Below are 21756 nucleotides of genomic sequence, written 5' to 3' on the forward strand. Positions count from 1 at the left end.
GCCAGCTTTCTGATCATATTTACAGCCCTCCTCTGGACCTGCTCCAGCAGCTCTGTGTCTTTTTTGTTCTAGGCATCCTAGATAGTACTCCAGGTAGAGGCTCACAAGATTGAAGTGCAGAAATGATCAAAATCTCAACTCCATCCTTCAGAAATAAACTGGATAGCTGGTCTTGGAGATGGCAGTCATTTGAGAGTATAAATCAAACTGCTGAGCTTGGTTTTGGGATTGTGGGTTTTTTTGTTTTAAAAGACTGCTATAGAAACAAGAGTGTGAGAAAGGACAGCTTGTAAATAAAAATATTTTTTTATAAGATAATTGGTGATAATTTAAACATTCCAAATCTTGTAGGGTTTTCTGGAAAACCCATTGTTTAGATAAATGCTTTATCTTTTTATATATAAAATGCTATTTGTCTAATAAACAAGATCTCACCTGGAATGTTCAAGAATAAAGGGCAAGATTAAAGCTTACAAAAACCCATGGCATAGCCAAGAAAATAATATTAAAAATGTACACATTAATCTTAATATTTATATATGACGCTTGGGAACCATTTGGGTTGTAACAGAATTAATTGGGGAGCTTTCAACCAAAAACCTCTGGTGTTTTACTTCCCTGCTTTAAAAAGTGGAAAAATAATCTTCGGTCATCCTTATTTACAGAAGGGCATAGGAATAGTCATTATGTAAATGAGATGATCTTGGAGTCATAAAAATTGAGAGAGAGAAAAGACCTATTAGCTCACCTAGTCTGTCTCTGTACAATGCAAGGTTGTTTTCCAGTTTTTAATGAGCCAGCCTGTGGAGCTGAGGCCACTTCCCCTGGGAGGCTATTCCAGGCTAATGCTAATGCATTCTTATCGTAAGAAAATTTGTCTTCCTATTTTGTTTCTCTTCCTTAATGTGACTGTGTTATTCCTACCTGATACCTCTTTTTAACCTGCTAAATTCCCTCTCGCTTTTTGTTGTACACGTGCTGCAGATGCTTGATTAGCTTTTCAGCTTTAAGATCTAACTGTATTTCCTTTGTCACTATTTTGGTAACTCGGTCTCTTCAGCCCCCATCCTACTCATATATTTCTGAACCTATTTGGAGGCTGAAATGAAAAACATTATTTTTGTTTTCCCTGTAAAGGCAGCTGCTTTATTTTTTCCAGTAGCCCTGCAAATTTGTGATCATGATCTGATAATTTACATCTCTTGCCTATAGGTTCAGCATTTAAGATTGAAAAAATCTGTAATGCATAAGGCCTAATGCATTTCAGGGGACAAATTAAGTGAAATAGTTTTTGTCCTGTGTTATTGCTGGTCTCTCTGATGTGGATTGCCACAGTGAGTTGTTGATCTTACAAGTCTGCCTTGAGGTAAATGGACTCGAAACAGTCCAAACAGTAAGAGTAACAATAGTAACTGAGGTCACAAAACATTTTGTTCTTTTCCAGTGTTCAATTTAAAACACAGATACAAATATTTGAATGCTAATTCTGCTGAGGAGATGCTAATAAACGCTTACCCAGAGACCAGAATGTGAAAAGAACAATAGTCAGGCTTGAACTAAACTCTTCCCTTGTTTATGCCCGTCTTCCTAGCTGAATGAGGGAGAGCTCCATAAATTACGTGCATCCCATAGGGTGACATATTTTGATTTTAACCCTAATCCCTCAAGTGACAGGGCAGTACAGTGCTCTCAACCAGCTGGGTGGAGCAGTGGCAGGTGGGTTAACAGTCTTGCTTCCTGCAACTGTTATCCTTGCAAAACTTCTCAAAAATCTTCTGTGCCACTCAGCCATCTGCCACTCCCTCTGCGCTTCCACTACTCTTCTTTATGAGGAGTTGTGTCCCTCCCTGCACACACTCCACATATCTCCTACCCTTGTTTTAATTTAGGTTGATGAATTTTTCAGTTTTTTTTAACTACAGATTGCTTTTGCTCTTTATTTTCATTCAGCTTCCAGTTCTGGTTCAGTTACTTTGAACACATAAGTATTCTGTGTCTCATATATAATTTCAGCCTGAGGAGTGTTTCTCCATCCCTTGTTTGATGAATTTGTAGAAATAATGAGGCTGAATACCCAAAACACAATTCCAGAAGCACCCTAAAAAAGATTATTTTGAGTAAGAAGCAAATGCTGATGAGAAGTTGTGGAAGAACGAAGAAATTATTGAAAGGAGATACGTAGGACAGGAAGGTAGGAACGCAAATGATAGTGTGTGTAGATTAGTGGTTGCAGCATACGGTCTAATGATAGGGGATGGAACAGAAGTCTCAGTGAAACATTCCTGGCCAGTGAAACTAATGAGTGTGTGTTTATAACTATTTCGAACATAAGAAAACCGTAGGCCATATATGTCCCTTGTTTAAAGTTAATAGTGGAACTGTTCAAAGCTATTTGTCTTTACATTTGAAACAAGGATGTTTGGAAATAGATAGACCCTATGATACAACTAGAGTAAACAGTTCTCCATCTGTGGAAAAGCAGGATGAGGGTATCTGTTAAAATTAAACATTTTATGTCATCTAACCTGGACAACTTACAATAAGAAACTACCTGAATCATTAATGTTGTTATTAAACAACTCATGGAAAATTGAGGAACTGCCCTAATACTGAAAGACTGCAGATGATTTCCTACACGTAGGGAAAGGCAAAAGGAGAAAAACCTAGGGAATAAACCAATTAGCCTCAAATCAGCCCCGAGTTCTGTTTTAATTACGTTGAGCTTGAGGTGACAGCCAGATATCCCCAGGTAATATCACTGAATGTTTAATGTAGTATTCTAATTGTATGTTAATATCTAATTATTTCTTTTCTGATTATATTAGTCAGGGCATTTTCAGATAAAGGCTTTCTCAAACAAACCTATTGTCTTTTTAAACAAGAAAATACGTTTCATTGTTGGAGGCACCTTGATATATTAAGACCATTTCAAGAGTAAGAACACCAAGTCTTGTTGGGTAGGAGACCTGATCACTAGTTGTTTTCCAGGGGAAGAAACAGAGGATGTTTTCATGGGGAAAATAGACAGTAGGATGTTTTTGGCCTGTAGAAGACAAGATCGTCTTCTTTAATAGGATGCCTTTTTATGCACTAGGTGTTTCAATTTTAAGTGTTGTCCAAGTTTCTGCTCTGTTAGACAGATTGGGTCTGGGTTTCAGTCTTAGAGATCTGTCACTATGATCTCATAATTTGCCACCTATCAACTGCGCAGTGGTGTCTGTGCAATTGTTTGCTTGTAGGCTCTCAAAATCTGAGGTAAGGCAGCTTAGCTCACTGTGAATGAGGTTACACTAAATCGTACAACCTTGTACTTGTGGGCTAACGGTTCTTACCAGGAAAATTACCCTGGCTCAGCTGTCATGTGGTAACTGCAGTCATTTCATGCTGTCTCTCCTAGTTCTTAAGTTATTTGTAACTGAGTTTATGGCACCTAACGTTAGGCTTTCACTCTAGTCTCTGAAAAGAGGTTGGTATCTCTCGGAGCAATTCCTTTCCACCTTAAGATGGCATGAACTCACTTCCTGGAGGTCTGGATTGCTCTCCATTCACTGCAGAAAGCACCAACACGCTGTCTGAGGCCAGATTAATTCTGCCTCTTTTTGCTTTTGAGTATTTCCTATGGTTTTTTTAAGTGTTTGTTTACAAACCACTGAGCATAACTGGAGTGTTTTGCTGGTGAGGAAAACAACATATTTTCTTATCCTGATGGAAGCTCTGTTTCTGAAAGTGCGCTCGGCCCCAGACAAGGATATGCCTTATGTTTCACTAATTGTCTAACCACGATGGCTGATTAAATAGCAATGGCTTTAATGGGTTTTTGAAGGAAATCTCAAGCAGAGTTCTACAACCAAAGTTATAAATCTCTAGAAGGACAAACTGAGTGGTTTGTGGGAACGAGAGAACAGGTCTAGAGAAACTGCAGTGGAATTACGAAATGGAAAGTTGACTTGCATTTCAAATGGAACTTTATGTACAAGTTTTTTAAGTGCATAAGACACAAGCTTCATTAAGTACACACTCTCTCCCAATAATGTAACAAATGTTTCATTCACTCAACAGTTCGGATGATTTAAAATTCATAATAAATAAAGGGAAGCAATAAAACCCAAATTTTGAGAAGGGAAGGAGAATAAGACCTAATACTTCATTAAGGATGAAAGGAACAAGCTGCTTCTGAAACCAGAGCCCACACTTACAATGGGAGAGTTAAGAGAAGGTGGCTCTCTTAGAAAAATCAACTTGATGTTCTTTCTGGTCTTTAACATTCATACGCTGGTGAAACATATTTCATGTTTTATTTAACAAAATGTGTATGTCCCTTGAGCGTGCTGACATTTAATGTTCTGTAACTATCATAAACCTGAACTCTAACATCCTTCTACCATACAGTGGCTTTCTTTACGCATTTATCTAGCTATGGTAATAATCAGTAATTTTGAACTGCATCTAGGTGAAGCCTAGATTCCTGCTTGAATTGGTTTTCATATCAACTGTCATGTATAGATAATTTGCATTTAATACATCACACTGCTAAAACTCATGTTAGTTACTTTAAAAAATTTACTACAGATACTAGAAAATTTGGAACAAGGCTTAGCTGAAGATGGAAGTATGACTAACATTACACAGGAGAACAGACAAGGTATGTATTCTTTAAACATTTTTTCACAGGCAGTATGGTTTTATCACTTGCCTAAGCATGCCAGAAGTTTTCACAAGACTGCCCCAGAGTTGTTAAAACAGTATTTTTGTTACCTCATGGCATACTCAGCATCTAAAATGATACGCTTCTACTTTTATATGCTGGAATTAATTTCACACTTTTACACATGATCAAACTGATGCACTAAATCAGTTTCTTTTTTCCCACTTAGGAGAAACAAAGAAGATGGCTGCCATCCTTTAGTAATGCATACAGAAGCGTAATACTGTCACAGTTAGATCAGTGTTTCATATTCAGTGTTGCCTCATTGGCTCCTCTCAGTCCTCATATCTAAAATTTAGGGAATTTCTCTACATTTCCTGCTATCATGCATTGGCTATGCTTGCCTGGGATGTTTCTGTACAGATGTCTAATCTCAATGCAACTGTGTGGCATTTGGTGAGTCAAGCCTGTCACTTACTAAAGTGAATTTCAGATCTACATTATTTTCAGGCCTACATCTACAGTTTCAGATTTACGTCTATATTATTTTCATCACTTTTTTTATGAAATTACGTGTTGTTTTTTTTTCCTATTCCTTCTATCTTAGCTGTTTAACTTCAATAGTGGAGGATACATTACTGCATAAAGGTCATCTGGATAAATTGGTTGTCCAAGCATCTTTTTTTTTTTTTAATGGAATTTATACTAATGAGGTAATTTGTGTGCGCTTAAGAATTGAGGATGAGATGACATTTTAGGCATAGTTAATGGATTAGATGAACCACTCACGGTGCCTAGCAATATGGACATTAAAAATATCACACCGTTCAGCTTCTGCTAACAGTCTGAAGAAATCTTACCAACTTCTTTCCATTATAACATGAAACATGGAAATAACATGGAGAATGAGAGAAGTTAAGGTGTGCCTCTGAGATGGGAAGCGGTCGGGTACATCTGTTAGCAGAGTAATCATTTTTTATGAACAAATCCCTAAAACTGTGTCTGCATGGAGTGGTGCAGTCCTGTCTTCAAGTTCTGGCCTTCAAGTTTGGCTGGACATAAAGCAGTTCCAGTGTGCCATTGTACTTCACTAAAACACCATCTGGTTATGCCCGAAGAAAGTTACTGCATGTGTGAGCAGTGTATGTCACAAAGGCATTTGCTCTTCTCAAAAAGAGCTGGGAAAAAGCAGAGAGAGAATCTGATATTTAACGTTAATGCACAGCATCAGTCTGTTTTTTTCTCTCTGTATCTGCTAATCTTCTTGCCTGTGTGCTTACCTCATTTTCCTATTACCTTTCTACTCCATTTTTGTCCCTTCTATCCTCATATTTTTTTTTCTTTTATTTTTACTCTGTACCTTTAAAATCAAGAGTCAGATCCCCTTTTAGGGCACAGGGACTTTTTTCTTAGCTGTGTCATAATCCTGTGTCCTGCAGGCACGTGAGTTTCTGGCTCCTCAGTGCTGCTGCTTCAGAGCTGAGAAGTGCTCAGAAGGAGGGATGGGGCGAAAGGCAGCAGCTGCTAGTTGCCAGGGGACAAGGCTGCAGAAGCTGCCCTGTTTGTGGGGTCTGCTGACTGCTGCTGTCAATAAAAGTCAGCCAGGTCTGCTCCCTGTCTGCTCCTTTACTGCATTTGAAGCTACAGGAGGCTGATAACGTTTTTTTTGTTGTTGTTGTTGCTGTGGGGTTTTGTTACCTTTTTATTCCATGTGAGAAATGGCTGAAGCAAAACAGGAAATTCGTTTGAAGGCAGCCATACTTCATTATGGGGATTATGCTTAGTGACTACTTCCCTTACTGCTGATGTAAGAAGGTGCCACACCAGTCAGCTTATCATATACATCTCCTCTGGTCTGAAACAAAGCACCTCTTCTGGCAGTTTTACAACAGGAGGAGAGATAGAGCATTGCACCACCTGCCTGATAATGCATTCTATAAGATGCCAGCTTTACAAGTTAGCACACAGAGATCCTGTTGAAATGGATGGCAGTATGAAGTACAGAGCCCTCCATAAATAACAAAAATAAACGTTTGGATTGTAAGCGTGGCTGCAAGGACCTGCAGAACAGTTTTTGGGCATTTTTCAGGCATTTCACAATGAACTCGTGTTGGGTTTTCAATTTTGTTTACTGCTTCGCAGGCTTTTCTTAGCCCCCTTCTGCCAGTCATAAAGAAGGTTTCAGGATAGGAGACAAAGAGGAGTGGACATGCCGCCAGATTCTCTTCTTATTTATAACGGCATTTATGTGTGTTAAAAAAAATATATCTGTGCAAGCTGCCATGGTTTTCATCCTAGACTACAGTATGGATGCAGACGAGTGGTCTCAGTTATCCCACTCTCATAGAAAATGCCCTTTCGCCCTTTCCTTCTCCTCCTCAAATCATTACAGTGACCTTGACAGCTGATTGACTGAGACCCTCTTATTTTCCAAATGCACTGAATGAATGCTCCTGATGTTTATTTTGAGGATTAGAGGAATATTTCTAGCATTGATCTAGTGAAATAGATCAAGAAAAATAGGGATCTTTATGAACTGCTCTCTTAAAACATCAGGAGTCTGTCTGCAAACCAAGAGAGAGAAGAACCTGCTGCTGCAGCTTTTAATGCCTGCAAGCTCCAGGAGTGTGGGGAAAGCAGACAGGCTTGGCAGATCTCTTCCTGCATAGCTCTTAAGCCAGAGGCAAGCACAAATAGTCCCAGACCCAGGCACTTCTCACCCTGCACGCTTTGGCTCTGAAATGCCATTAGCTTTGTTTGATTTTTGAGTTTATCGCATTTAGTCCTGCAGATGATGTGTTTTTAAATTGATGCTCATTATCAATTTAATCTTTTTATGCACCTTTTGTTCTTAAATTGGAAAATACGTGGCTTCTTGCAGTGCTTAGTAGTTGGCCTGAGCTCAAGGCTGAGCGGCTGTCTGTTGCTCTGCATTGTGCCATCGTGTACGGTCCCCGGAACCGTGTGAGTAATTCCCTCTGAGAGATGCAGCATTTCTGTCTGATGATGCAGCATAGCTGAGAATTATAAATTCTAGGCTAAAACCCAGTGATGTTAACGAGGGAGATCTTTCAGAATCGTAATTCATAGGACCGATAATTGATTGCAGAAAAGAACCTCTAATTTATTTGTGCAAATTCACAAGCTGCTCTTATTTTGCAGCCTCTGTTCAGCTGTGGAGGTCACGTCTGGGCCGGGTGATGTACTCCATGGCAAACTGTCTGCTAATGATGAAGGTACGTGGGTGGCAGCAGCTGCAGAGGTACCGTATATTCCAGAATAGAACGTTGGAGAAAGTGCAGGAGAATTACTGGTGTGTAGATAAGGGAAGACTACCTGACTGTACTTGGAGGCTTTGCATACTGAAGAATTAATTAGACTTAATAATGCCTTATTTAATAGATAGCTATTTGCAGTAATGCTCTTTGGGAACATATCTACTTATTTCTCCCAAAATCATCCTGGAGAGTGTGCAATAACAGTAGAGAATTTGCATTTTTAAATTGAATTTTTCAAACACTTAACTAAATGCTGTAATTAAAAGCAATTATGTGCTCTTTTTAAAGTGTGCACTAATAACGTTGCTCTGTTTGTGTGCATTATTAATACTATAGACTTTGTATATGATGAGATCCAGAACGTCTAAATACATCTTTCCTATCTCAGCTGTAAGATATCTTCTGTCAGGTTTAAATCCTTACTAATAGGTGGGAGGAAAAAGAAGGGAATAAAAGGAAAAGTAGCTGGCTAGCACTGTCTTGTTTTGTTTCTCTCTTGTCTCCCCCTTACTCTTTAAGACCCCTCTGGTGCATTTGGTAGAGCACAAGCTTCTCCTCGTGTTCAGCAAGCAGAAGAAATAAAACCATTTCTGCCATTCACCTCATGCTCAGGGAAATAGGTTTATCACCATCCTAGGCTTGCAACAAACTGCTGTTATGCAGAGCTTAACTGTGCTTCACAAATTAATTAACAGCACAGACTCAGAGCAATACTGTCAGCACTATAATCTTCACAGGCCACAATTTGCACTCCTTGCCCCCTGTTGTTTGATTGCCCAAGGTCATGCCAAATCTGACGTTCACTGAGCTGCTTTCCAAACTGGGCTTCCTTGATGCTCCATTCATAATACTGTAGTAACTCAGAAAGCACACGTTTTTCAGGTAAGATACAATTACCAAATACTCCCTTACGTGAAATGTGAAATCCTTTTTATGTGAATTAGGGAAAAAAGGAAATTTATATTTGTAAGTACACTGTAATGAAGCGATTTCTGTCTTGAATAGATGCTATTGTCCATTAAACCTTCAAGTATTTTAATGAATCAATAAGCGTTTGTTTTCAAGTAGGCACTTGACATAGGTTCAGCTCTTAAGGAATGTCCTTTTTCATTAGGCAAGTGGAGAAAAGCACAAGTTGCCATCTCAAACAAAGCAGAGTGCAGAAATAAGAAGATGTTGGTCTTAAGTTGTTTCAATTTCACTTTACTTTTGGCTGTGATTTCTTTCTAACATTTTCAGTGCTTTCCTTCTCGTGTACACACAACTCCAAGTGCATGCACCGTTCTCACCTTTCTTCCTATTTGATCCATTTAGTGCTGTTTTCTGCTAGCAATATAAATACATTTGTGAATACCAGTTAGCACCTTTTTGGAAATGGTACTTCAGAAATACTGCAGCTCAGATACTTCCTAAGGTTGGTTTAATTTAGGGCCTCACAGGTGTCAATTTAGAAAATAACATTTCAGCTGTAACCTCCAGATTACCTACAATGCATGTTTAGGTGTAATTACTCCCCTCTGAAATTCGCATCTCAGTGTTGGCTGTGGAGCAGTTGTGAGTATCACAGCTTTCAGACATACCCCTATATGGGCAGGTAGAGAGTCTTAAAGATCTTTGTACACAGCCATGTTGCATTTAAAATCAGAGCAGGGCATCAACTTAATGTATTCTGCCTGCGTGACAGATCTTCAGTGAAATAATTGTATCGCCTAATTATAAACTTGCTAATTTTAAGACCATTCTAACAACCAGCAATACTGCAATCATCTTCTCCACCTTCCGGAGCGTTCAGTTTAAAACAATTTCTTCAAATAATCTTTTAACACAATTCTTTTAATTCTCCCATGAACAATTATATTAATTGAACAGAATTCCACCTCTACCATTTATTTTTGCTGTTGTGTAAGACACTTCAAAAACTCAACGTTTTATTCAAGTGTATGTAATAATTTGAAGAAGGTGGTATTCGTTCTCCAAGTCAGTGCCATCTATTGCCATCTAGTGAACGTTTACAAAACTGCACTGTGGTCGTATTTGATCTCCAACTAGTATGGGCTAGCTTGTGCTATTGAATTAATAGGAATCATTATTTAAAGTTAAAACAATTAGAACAGTGGTATATAAAGAAGCTGATTATTTTTTATTGACCTTTTTTCTTTGTCCGGCCAACTTCAGTAGCATTTAGTAGGGATCAGTCTTGTCAGAACTGACTCTTCAAAATTAAACAGAGCAAACAAACAAAAGATAAGATGTTGGACCTTTGGCTCTTAAATCTTAAATCTTTTAATCTGTTTCACTGCTCCTCAAAGCCAATTAGGTTTATTTCGTGTCATCTCTCTTTCATGTTACTTACGTTACTCAAGGAATTCTGTTTATTTAGCACCGTGATTTTTATCTATGACAATGTATTATGCTAAACATCTCAGTTATTGAGGTAGTACACTGTTTTGAAAGCTGTGTATGGGGTGCAAATCAAATTTAACCAGACTTGCCCACAAACCAACGAATCACATGTCTCCTTTCTAATCACAAATCTCCTTTGCCCTGGGGCCATCTCTTCTAGGCACTGAATTCTACCTGCTTAGCCCTCTACCTGTGTGAACGACACCACTGTCTTAAGGTGGTTTCACTGCATGTAAGACTGTATGTAGATTTTCTGTTCACCCCCTTTTCTTTGAACAACATTTCTTAGACATATTCTAGCATCCTGTACACAACTTAGCGTGGTGACTTAACTAAGTGACAAGTTAAAGAAATGGTGGATGTCAGTCACAGCAAATAAATCAGCTCTTACATGCTCGTGTACAGGGGGCAACTTGGGAGGTGGAAATACAGCAGGAAGGCAGGGAGAGACAAGTTAACATGCATCACTGTAGACTTTCATTTACAAGAACTGTGGGCTTAAGTCGCTATGGAACTGTTCCCTGAGTATAGCAGCGTGAGAGAACATTCATTTAAAATGCAGCTGATGATGTGCATTGCTTCATTTCAACAATGTAATTGCAAAATGTCTGTCATTTTAGTAAAATCACCATGGAAGTGTTTTAAGAACTTCTTAAAGTTCCTTTCATCTGAGCTAAAATTGCTTTCGACATTATCTTATCAGACTTCTACCTCTCAGAGGAATAAATACTTAAGTACTTTCCATATATATTATAAATGCACTCTAATTAAAGGCATGTTTTGCCTTTTGTAGGATTTTTTGTCAGTGTTGTCTTAGCTTTTGTAAAAAGCATTGGAACCGTTTTTGACTTGGGTCTAAATACAATTAAAACTGTACAAAGGAGGTGATGGCACCTTTTACCGATGATGCAAAGGACTGATGCATGAGGACTTTGTTTTCTTTATGATATAAAGTAAGAAGACCGCAGGACTCATGTATTTTGCCTAGCTGCTTCAGTATGACTCTCTGGGTTCACAACGCTGTGAATCTCTGCTTTCATAACTCTTTCCCAAGTGCACCAGGTAGAGAGGAAGGATAAGTTATCCCTGCCCTCTTTTCCCAAAATACACTTTAGGAACTACAGAGTTTGTATAACTAAAGCTGATTTTATCCTATGGTTTCTGAACCTTATATCAGCATTCTGCACATCATGATCATGTATGCTTATTTTTAAATATCTTACCATTAATAATTTACGTGCTTGAAGTGAGGTTGGAAAAACACAAAGATGTAAAATGTGGTGACCATTATGGGAAATAGAGTTACACTACAGTGCACCAGAGGAAAACCAGCCCCGTGTGCCATTTTTGTGTACGTGGATCCAGTGCCCTAACAGAACAGTTTTTGAATGAGTTTGCTGAATTATAAAGGAACAGCTCCACTCTCATTCATATCCTGAACTGTGTAACTTTTCTCCTTTTGAGATTTCCTATGGAAGGCATGGGAAATTTGAAAGGTTGCTGTTTGTAGAGGGTAAAGGACGGTGATAATCATCAACTCCACCTTTAAGTTTTAAGATCACAAACTGCACTGCTGGGTTTTTTAGTGCTGGTACTGAATATTTCTTACTCGTCTCCTACAACTTGTATTAAGCAAGGCTCCACTTTCCTGGGAGGGCCTCTCATTTGTCATTCTCACAGATAGCTGTTCTTTTACCATGTCTTATTAGCAAAGCTGGGAATTAGAACCTGGCCTCTAGTACATAGCACAACATCTCATCTGCTTTACAAATGCTCCTTCAGATGGGATTTTCAGATTGGGTGTTTTTACAACATACCACAAATAGGATAGTTCTGGCAGTATATGGGGTACTCTTGAAATCTTACTGCTGCCTCCACAATAGTGGGAGTATGGGGAAGTACAAGCAATATAAAACTTACTGTAGGTGGTAAGTTTTGCATGCATGTACTGAAGCAGCTACAAAGTGAGATTGTAGTTGGAAGCGAGTATGGATGCTGTGACTGTGCGTTGTTGCTGTTTCATGCTGGGGCCAGCCTTGCCTGTGCACAGGAGTGGCTTTAAGCACACATGGCTTAACCTCTTTTCATCTCCTGGATGAAATAGGTCCTGATCTTTGACAGGTGCTGCAGGGCAGGGGGGTAAATAAGCACAGGTGCTATGTGCTGTGCCATCATATAGAAACAGGATGTGATATGCTTCCTGATCCATAAATACAGGGCGTAGACTCTTAATGCCTCACGTCTACTCTCATGTTTTAGGAGGTGTGAATCTTATCTAGTTAAAATACATACAGAATGCAAATAAGACAATGTTTGATAGGGAATACAAAAGGGGAAGGGGGTTTGTTTGCTTGACTAGGCCAAGGCCATGCAGCCCCTCTAGGATGTTGTTTGCCTGCTTGTTCCTGCCCGGGCTGGTGCCCACCTGTATTGGGGGCCCTGGCTTTGAGCTGGGCAGACAGGGCCAGGCAGCTCAGGCAGCTGCTGCAGCTGAGGTTTCCTTCAGGATGGTCAGACTGAGCTGGCCGCAGCGCCTCTCTGACAGCTTAACTGTGTGGTCACCAAGGAGTTGTTTCTACATCAGTTTGGGGGATGTAACTACAACACCCCTATGCCTCACAGCTGTGTTGCACATCACTGTTGTGGGGACTGGCGTAAAGCATGCACAGGAATGAGCCAAGGGATGGGTTTAGACCGCAGGATGGAAGACACTGAGCCAAAGTCTAGAATTTGCTGTAATAAAATTATTTCTTCAGTAAGCACAACTTATTCTCAAAGAGGTAAAATTCAGAGTCACAGATAATCTTTCAGTTTTTATAAATGCCACTCTTGCAGGGATTAATAGCTAATGCAAGCATGACTGGGGTTGCTCTAAGGAATCAGATTCAAGAATGTTATGCAGAACCCATCACGGGGGCACTCCACAGTCAAGAAAGTCCTGTAGTAAGAGCTGATGTGGAGAAAAAGTGAGCTTTTCTTAAGCCATAAACTTATGAGAAATGGTGGTAGTATAAATTCCATCATGCTTGAGTGCTTGAGTTGTGAATGCTGAATGAATCAGAATTTAAACAGCTATATTTTTACATACACAGCCTGTTTTCTTTGCTCTGAATTCTTGCTATTGCCAATGAGGAGATTGTGGATCCCTTCTCCTTGGAGGCATTCAAGGCCAGGCTGGATGGGGTTGTGAGCAACCTGGTCTGATGGGAGGCATCCCTGCCTATAGCAGACTAGATGATCTTAAAGGTCCCTTCCAGCCCAAATCATTCTGTGATTCTATGAATAAGCATGATTTGGAACACTAGAATTGGAATAAACTCTAATTGTTAATTGTTAGATGTTCAAGTTTAATAGTTCAGTACACACAGTATACAAGTTGTCTGCAAAATAAAGGTCCTACAAAGTACCTCCAGGGTTAAGTCCATCTCTTCTGTCGTGGGCTGAGCAATTTGTCTCATATGCAGATGAGGCTCCAAAGACTTCTCTTGTTTTTCGTGTGTGAAAGAAGTCAGTATGTTCCAAATGATGACCCAGTGTATGGGTCAAATGGGGCTCAGTCATTTAAAGTATGATCTCAGGAAGAGAAATACATTGCACCTGGGGCACATGGCCTCCTCAGACTGAGGAGGAGGTGAAGAAAAAGTACCTCGAGCGGTAGCTGTGATCACATTAGGGAGAAGTTTAATGAGCCCTATAATTTGACCAAAAAACCGTATGGTACAGAGTATGCCAAGATGTCTGTGCAGTCTGGAAAGATTATTCTTTGATATCTTTTGCTTCTGAACGCCCACCAGAAAATCCTTGTGTGAAGTTGAAGGGCAGAACTGTTAGGAAGCATCGGGTTAGTACAGCGTAGTCTTCTGTCTTTGCTCTTGCCTGGTTTTTATAAGCAAATACAGGCTCTGAGACTCTGGTCTGAATTGATGACAGAGCTGAGGCTGGTGCAGCCCATGCCCTGGGAATGTGCCTGCTGCAAGTCTTCCCTTTGAGCACATGCCGAGTTTCTCGTGTATGTCTGCCAGAGGCCATGTAGACAGGCTCTAATTTACTGCCCAGGTAGATAATTCATGGAATTTTACCATGAATAAGCTGGAGTGCAATAACTAATCACGTGTGCATTTCTTTCCTGTGAGAAATGGAAATACAAATGTATCTAATCCCCCGCCACTGGTGATGATACAGAGGGTGCGGGAGCAGTGACCTGCAGTGGGTCTCAGAGCCACTGCATGCCAACCTGCCCGCGTTCTCCATGCATGTCTGTGTGAGATAAAAAACCAGCCCACCTCTCATTTTATCTTAACCCAAAACAATCTCTGTTTGAAGGAAGTGCTCATTTTGTTTTTACATGGTAGGGGAGAAGGAAACAATGGCTTGGATGGAAGGATAGGAAAGGTCTTGCTTCTCTGAAGTCACCTGAAAACATGGAGGAAATTGCAGCTTGTGTCACATTATGTTGTGTTTTTCACAAGGCAAAAGCATGTGCATGGTTCCCAAAGCTTCTCAGTAGAGTTTATTAAACTATGTTAATTATATCTGAACCCTGAGACACTTACATATACTTCAGTCCCACACAAAGCTTTTGACTCTCTTCCTGGATAATCTAAGCTAGAGAGTAAATGCTCATCCTGGCATTTAACTACAGAATATGATCCAGTTCCAAAAAAAAAAAAAAAAAAAGAAAGGTCTCCTGTTTTAACAGTCCTAATATACATCCATATACAGAGAATCCAGTCAGCCTGCAGTGATAGGCAGCAATTTTGCCCATTCACAAGTTGCTATTATTTTGTTTCAGTTTACCAGTATCTCTGAAAAAAAGGCTACATAAAGGCTGAAGAACGCTGAGCTTAAATATTTGGTTGTGTGCTTTTCACCCCTTAGGACTACGTGCTTGCTGTCGATGCTTATCACACTGTCATCAAATATTACCCACAGCAAGAGCCTCAGATGTTGAGTGGAATTGGAAGGATTTTCCTTCAGGTATGCACTTGGTCGTAAATCTGCTAGGTAATATTGCTGTTGACAGCTATATAGTGAATAATTGTTGCATGTAAAACTATAGCTAAAACTATCACATTGTAGAGGCAGTGGACAAAAACAGAAAAGGTCACTATGTGGCATTAGGTAATGCTAGGAAATACGAAGCACCTGTCGTTTTAAAATTACACGTGCATACATTGGCAAACAAAAAAGGTGGTGTACAAAATTATGCTAATGATTTAATCAAAAAGCAACATTCTACACTTAAAACTGATGTTAAGAGGCCTTGATCTGATGTGCTGCCAGCCCTGAGCTGATGTCTTCAAGTAAGTGGGAAAGGGGGTTAAGAGAAGTGGAGAATTCAGGAGAAGACAGAGGCTACCACACAGAAATTGTAAGAAGCACCATAATTCTGTCAAGAGTTACCTGACCTGTAAAGCAGAAATTGACATGTAATGAAGAAACAGTGAGTACATTTTAGTCTCTAGTATTTATTGTATATTTTTAATAGACTGCTTGCTGGCTCACCTATCCAAAATTGCCATTTAAGTAACGGCGTTAAAGAATTTCAGAAGTGGAAAGCTGTCTGACCTTACCCTCTACAATGTTGCCACAAATACAGAGTTAAAAGCAGCAAATAAATCTTAGGAATACTTCAGAAAAAGAATCCTGGTTTCCAGACAAACAGTAGACTTAAGTACACTGTGGTTGCAGGCTCCTGTTAAAAGGGTTGTGCTGTTCTCCCTGACCACTATGAACAGAACAAAAGGTGGCATAAAAGTGCAGCAGGGCAGAGTGTGTTTTCTAATACTGAGGGTATTTAAGAGTTCTGGAATGCCAACTTTCAGATCCCTCTTCCCTTCAGCCTGCATTAGCCACTAGCCAGTGATTTTCAGTCTGCAGATGGACTGTCTCCCCTCAGTGACCCATTGCACTGGGTCTGTTTTCTGACATGTTTTGGTCTGATGCGCTCAAGCGGTCATGACCCAGAAGTGGTGTGTTGACTGAGCACAGGTCCTGTGCCAGCTACCAAGCTATTGCAGTCCCGTTTTCATGCTTATTGACAGCTTCTGGTTGTGAGCAGTGAGCATCTGCCGTCATTTCCTGTGAACTAACATCAGGTCTTACTGGAAGTAATTCTGAACTCTGCTCAATTTCAGCAAATTTCACAAAAATGAAGAGGTGGGGCCCCACTGCTCTGTGGTACAGAAATGCTCCTCAAACACTGAAAATCATTGCCTTGGTAAAACCGTATTTGATTTGGATGTTCATTCTCAAACCTTTGTGTGGTTCTTCAAATATCTTGTTTGATAACAAGCGTTAGCCAGTCAGCGTGGTACCAAACAATTAGATAATGGCCTTTGACAGGTTTTCATGTTCTTATCCTTCGTAAGAGATGTCATCAGTCTGGATCTCTTCTAATCTGCTCTCTTTACTCTTTAGATTGGAGACATAAAAACTGCAGAAAAGTATTTTCAGGACGTTGAGAAAGTGACTCACAAATTGGATGGACTGCAGAGCCAAATTATGGTTTTAATGAACAGGTAGATAACTTAATGGCTAAATGAAGCTTGAAAATACAGTTTTGCAAAGTATACATTGTGAGTATTAAGCTACCTTTGAGACAATTCTGTTCTCTTTCTCTCTTTTATGTAACTACATCTGTCTTAAATCAGAATTAATGGAATACAGAGCCACAAGGTCTGTATTATATGGTACGGTTACAACACTTAGGAAAGGAGAAGCGATTCGGGGCCCTTATTCTAAAGTCAGATCTGCTAGTAAAGCTACTGCTTGTTAGTTTCAAGGAGCGATGGAAGACAAAGCAGTAATTGAGCTGCACGATGGACGGCTCCATTTGGAACGTTTAGGATGTTGGCCTAATATATTTAGAAAATACAATTCAAAAGTGCTCTGAAAGGAATATAGCATAGCTAATTTCATGAAGAAAAATAATTCCAGGAAGAGAGTATCTTCGTTTGAATTAATGAAAACACAGTGAAGACTCTTGCTTTGCTAGGCAGAATATATAATAACCAAATGATCCAAGTCGTCATTCCATTTGTCTGTAAATCAGTGTCTCCTTGCCGGTTCAAGATTACACCGTGAAGAACAAATGTCAGAAACCCTCACATCTATAATAGGAAAAATAAAAAATGATGTCCATTCTTTTTAAAATATATTATCACCTTGAGTTTTTCAGGAGAGCTCATTCATGTGTCACTTACTTTCTAGAGCATTTCTCCACCTCGGTCAGAATAATTTTGCAGAAGCTCATCGATTTTTCACAGAAATTTTAAGGATCGACTCATCGAATGCTGTGGTAAATCTCCAAATGGCTACTTTTATAATGAACATCTTAATTATTGTTGTAATGCCTTCATACATGTATTTAATAAGTACCCAGAGTGTGCTCAGAGCATGATAGAAAAATTAAGTGTAGCGTTTGTGCCAGAGTTTTTAGTATACAAAAGGATAACGTGCAGACAAGGATGGGAAATAAAGAACTGGTTTATACTTAGTCATGCTTATAGGCATTCCAAAACATTATGTTTTATGGGATCTTTGCAAAAATGCTTTTTTTTTTTTCTTTTTTTGCACTCACTGTTTTTGGCACAAATGTGCAAAAGAAAAAGAAACGGCAGCTTCCGGTGTATGTAAGATTAACGTGATTTCACACAGCATTGAAGGGATATTGTCATTTTAAACCTGACATATTTAACATTTTGCACATCATGGCCTCAGGTTCCATCACGAAAGGAGATCAAAGAAGAGCAGGTTGTTTACATTTTTTATGTACATGTGGCAACTTCTTGTGAGTGGCTCCTAAGAACTCACACAGCTTACCCCTACAGCCTCATCCAAGGCCACCTAAGGACTGAGGGGACTGAGTTTAAGCAGTTCATGAATTGCATTATTTTGCAAGTGTAGAACTGTACATATGATAAACTGTGAGAAATCTACTAGAAAGGGTTCCTGAGGAGCATGAAAAAGAATATTTGAAAGGGCATATTATTCCGTTATCTACAGCTATGAAGTATGAAAGTTTCTGCTGCTAAACAAATTATATGACTTTGTGCTAGTAGAATCTTTCAGTAACTCATAAAAGCTGATGTTAGGAAAAGAAAATATGGAACCTGATACGATCATTTAAGATATATTAGGCTGCCCTATTTGCTGAACTTAACAGAAGTTGGTTGTAGGTATCCTTGTGATAGGATCATTTCTTCCTGTTGCTCGTATGGAACTTCCATACATAAGCCAGAGAGAAAATGTGTTGGAAGATACAGTGAAAATGTTAAAAAAGCTACGAATATGACAGTATGCAGAGACCTGTGTAGTTTCTGAAATCTGATACAACTGATTCAACAAATTAACTATCTAATGTCCTGTATTACAAAGACTGCTCCAAAAGAAATACGTCCTCTTTTATTATGTAGGCCCACGATGTCAGAGGCGGATATTGGTGGGATGGCAACCTTCCCACCAATATTCCATTACATTTTGTTGCCGTGTGACAGATGGCAGCAGAGGGGAAGTCTGACAAAATGATATCTGATGTGGAAGTGTGAATGAAGCGAAGGTGTGGCTTTGAATTTCTCCATGTAATAAAAATTTCACCCATCGACATTCATTGGCACTTGCTGAATGCTTATGGAGACCAAACAGTGGATGTGAGCACAGTGAGGCAGTGGGTGGTGCATTTCAGCAGTGGGTGCAGATGAGCACAGCCTACAGGTTCTTGTTCATCTCTGGTGAAAAGGTACAGCTAATGGTGGCGTCTGTGTTGAAAAAGAGTTTTGTAGCCAAGAATTCAATCTATAAAAGAGCGTTATTGTGCTTTTTGTATCTGTTGTACTTTCCATGGGAAAAAAAAGGAGGCATTACTTTCAGAACAACCTACATAGTTATATCTTAGACTGTTATATTTTAGAGTGTGAGCTCACAGAAGTCAGCATGTCCTACTGGCACAGGATAAACCTTGTGAAAAGACGAAAAGGATACGATTACATGAGTGAGAATCTATTCACGTCACTTGAGCATGCACAGAAAATAGTTTGTAGCACGTGGTAAATTTGTTGTTACTCCAGACTTCTTTTTTCCTTTCTCATTCATCATTTAGGAATACATACATACACACACATATGTGTATATATATATATATATGTATATATATGTATATATATGTATACAGTTGCTTATTTACAATTTATTTTTCTTTAGGCTAATAACAACGCTGCTGTTTGTCTTCTTTATCTGGGAAAACTGAAGGATTCCCTTCGCCAGTTGGAAGGAATGGTTCAGCAGGACCCTAAACACTACCTACACGAGAGTGTTCTCTTCAACTTAACAACCATGTACGAGTTGGAGTCATCTCGCAGTATGCAGAAGAAGCAGGCTCTATTAGAGGCTGTGGCTGTTAAAGAGGGCGACAGCTTTAATACTCAGTGTCTCAAGTTAGGTTAGATCATTTCCAACTAGGTATTTTCCTGCAGGGCTGATTTTAGAAGTTGTATATACTCTTGCTACTGTGTAAATGTGAAATAAAATCTATTCAGTTATAAAGAATCAGTGGCATTATTGTGTTGTCTCTTAATACTCGTGTCATTGTGAAGACTTTGGGGGCTGACCTACAGCCAGCTTCATCCCTGCTTAGTTATTCTTTGTTACTGTGCATACATACGTACACTCAATTACTCAGATTCTTATTTTTATCTGAAAGAAGTGGATTTGACCTTATTTGTTTTGATGACTGTTTTTCAGTAATTAGTGAGTAAATTATCTGAGCTAATTTCATCAGCCAAAAGTTACTGACAATGTATATTATGGAAAAGGCAATTTTGAAAGCACATTTATTCAGTTGCTTTAATAGCATGTGTCATTTTCCCCAGTCCAAATATTGACTACTGTACCTTTGTGTGTCCATTGCTCTCCAGTGAGGTCGTTAGATAACCACTGTACACAGCCACAAAGTGGTTGTTGTTGAAAGGGACCTCTGGAGATGCCTGTCTGGCAACAAACTGCTCATTGTAAGTACTCTCAGTGTTCTGTCGTCTCCAGCATAGGTCACTTTTTCATCTGGGGGGATTTCTTAGAGATAGGAAGACATCCCGGTACATAACTGCCTTCATTGTATCCAGAGACTGAAAGCACTGAACACGTCCAGTTAAACAGTTTTATAATAACATTTAAATTAATAACATAAGATCCCTATGCATTCTGCTTAAGGTCAGCTGTCTTTGCTTTGTTATGTGTGATCTTCTCACCTCTGCAACTCCCGTGGCAGTTTGGTAAACTTGATTTGCCTTTTCCAGTTGTTAAGTGAAAGTAGCCTCAGTCACCATCACCCAGCAGGCAGAAGCCACTTTGCTTCTGTACAGTCAAGGGATAAAAACGCTTCCTTTGAAACTGCGTTCAGTAGTGCCTTAAGCTCACTGTGTGTGCAAATAACAGCCTGTGTTCAGATCGCAGAGAATAAAAATTTATGATCCCAGTCAGAGTCAAATTAAAAAAAAAAAAAAAAAAACCCACCCTGAAAACATAATCCCCTGTTCTGCAAGTTTCTCTAAATTCTAATACATATGTATTACTACGTAGGGCTCATTTTGGTATGTTTGCTCTGTTCTTATTAGTAGATGCTTTTACACAGATAAAAGCATGGTAGAGGAAACTTGGACCGGGTGACCTCCAAGCTCAGCAGGCCATTAAACAAGTGACATCCTGGTAGACTTGCAGAATAATTAAAATTTAAATGCAAAAGCATATTACCACTGCTGGGTGTATGCAAATTGTTAACTGTTTGTAAAGCGCAAGAAATTGTGTCGATGTGGCTGTATGGTTTGGGTGTAACATATATAGAAGCGCTTGAATTTCCTATATTCAGGCAGTTCCGTATCTAAATGCTGTGTATGTATACGTGTTAAAGACAAAATTTGTCCTCAAAACATTAATTACACCAGGCAATCCTGTTAAATTCAATGAATTCAGCTGAATTTAATGAGGGTTCCTGGTGTAAATGAGGGCAGAGCTCAGTTCTAACACACAGCATGCATGTGTCATCTGCCTAAGTGAGAAGAGCTGGGGAAAGCATAGCCTGAGTGAGCTGATTGTTGTATGCGAGCCTTAAAGCTTAATGTGCCTTAGCAGAAGTTTTGCATTTAAATTTCCTCTTTTATTAAAAGAGCGAATAAGCTGTACTTCAGACATGCAGATAATTACATTATGCACAGAGACCCTGATCCTCCAAAGCACGTAAGCAGCTCTCTGCCATTTCTAGCACCCAGCTGCAGTTCAGGTGATAGCAGCATCCTCCGACCAGCTGCTCTCTGAGATGTTCCTGGTGCCTCAGCTCTCAGACTGGACGCATGATATGTTCCCAAAAGGAACATGCAGACGTGCCTGTGCCCTCAGAGCCTGCAATGGACTGCAGAGTGCTGGGCAGGGTGACCGCTC

General features: G+C 39.5%; 1 protein-coding gene across 5 annotated transcripts in view; it reads left to right on the forward strand.

The window, feature by feature from the left end:
* The window catches only part of TRAPPC12 (trafficking protein particle complex 12), a 47646-nt gene extending 27774 nt beyond the window's left edge, over positions 1–19872 (forward strand). For 3 of the 5 annotated variants that reach the window (XM_004940513.5, XM_025149304.3, XM_419934.7), the window contains exons 7-12: positions 4570–4642; positions 7808–7881; positions 15205–15303; positions 16747–16847; positions 17539–17626; positions 19528–19872. In XM_004940513.5, coding sequence (XP_004940570.2) covers positions 4570–4642; positions 7808–7881; positions 15205–15303; positions 16747–16847; positions 17539–17626; positions 19528–19770 — 678 coding nt within the window. In that variant the 3' untranslated portion in view covers positions 19771–19872. The remainder of the gene's footprint in view (positions 1–4569; positions 4643–7807; positions 7882–15204; positions 15304–16746; positions 16848–17538; positions 17627–19527) is intronic. The other 2 variants (XM_025149305.3, XM_046939139.1) reach the window with 1 other exon arrangement.
* Positions 19873–21756: the final 1884 nt, after the last annotated feature.

Source organism: Gallus gallus, chromosome 3, assembly GCF_016699485.2.
Source record: "Gallus gallus isolate bGalGal1 chromosome 3, bGalGal1.mat.broiler.GRCg7b, whole genome shotgun sequence".
In the NCBI taxonomy this organism is placed as follows: domain Eukaryota; kingdom Metazoa; phylum Chordata; class Aves; order Galliformes; family Phasianidae; genus Gallus; species Gallus gallus.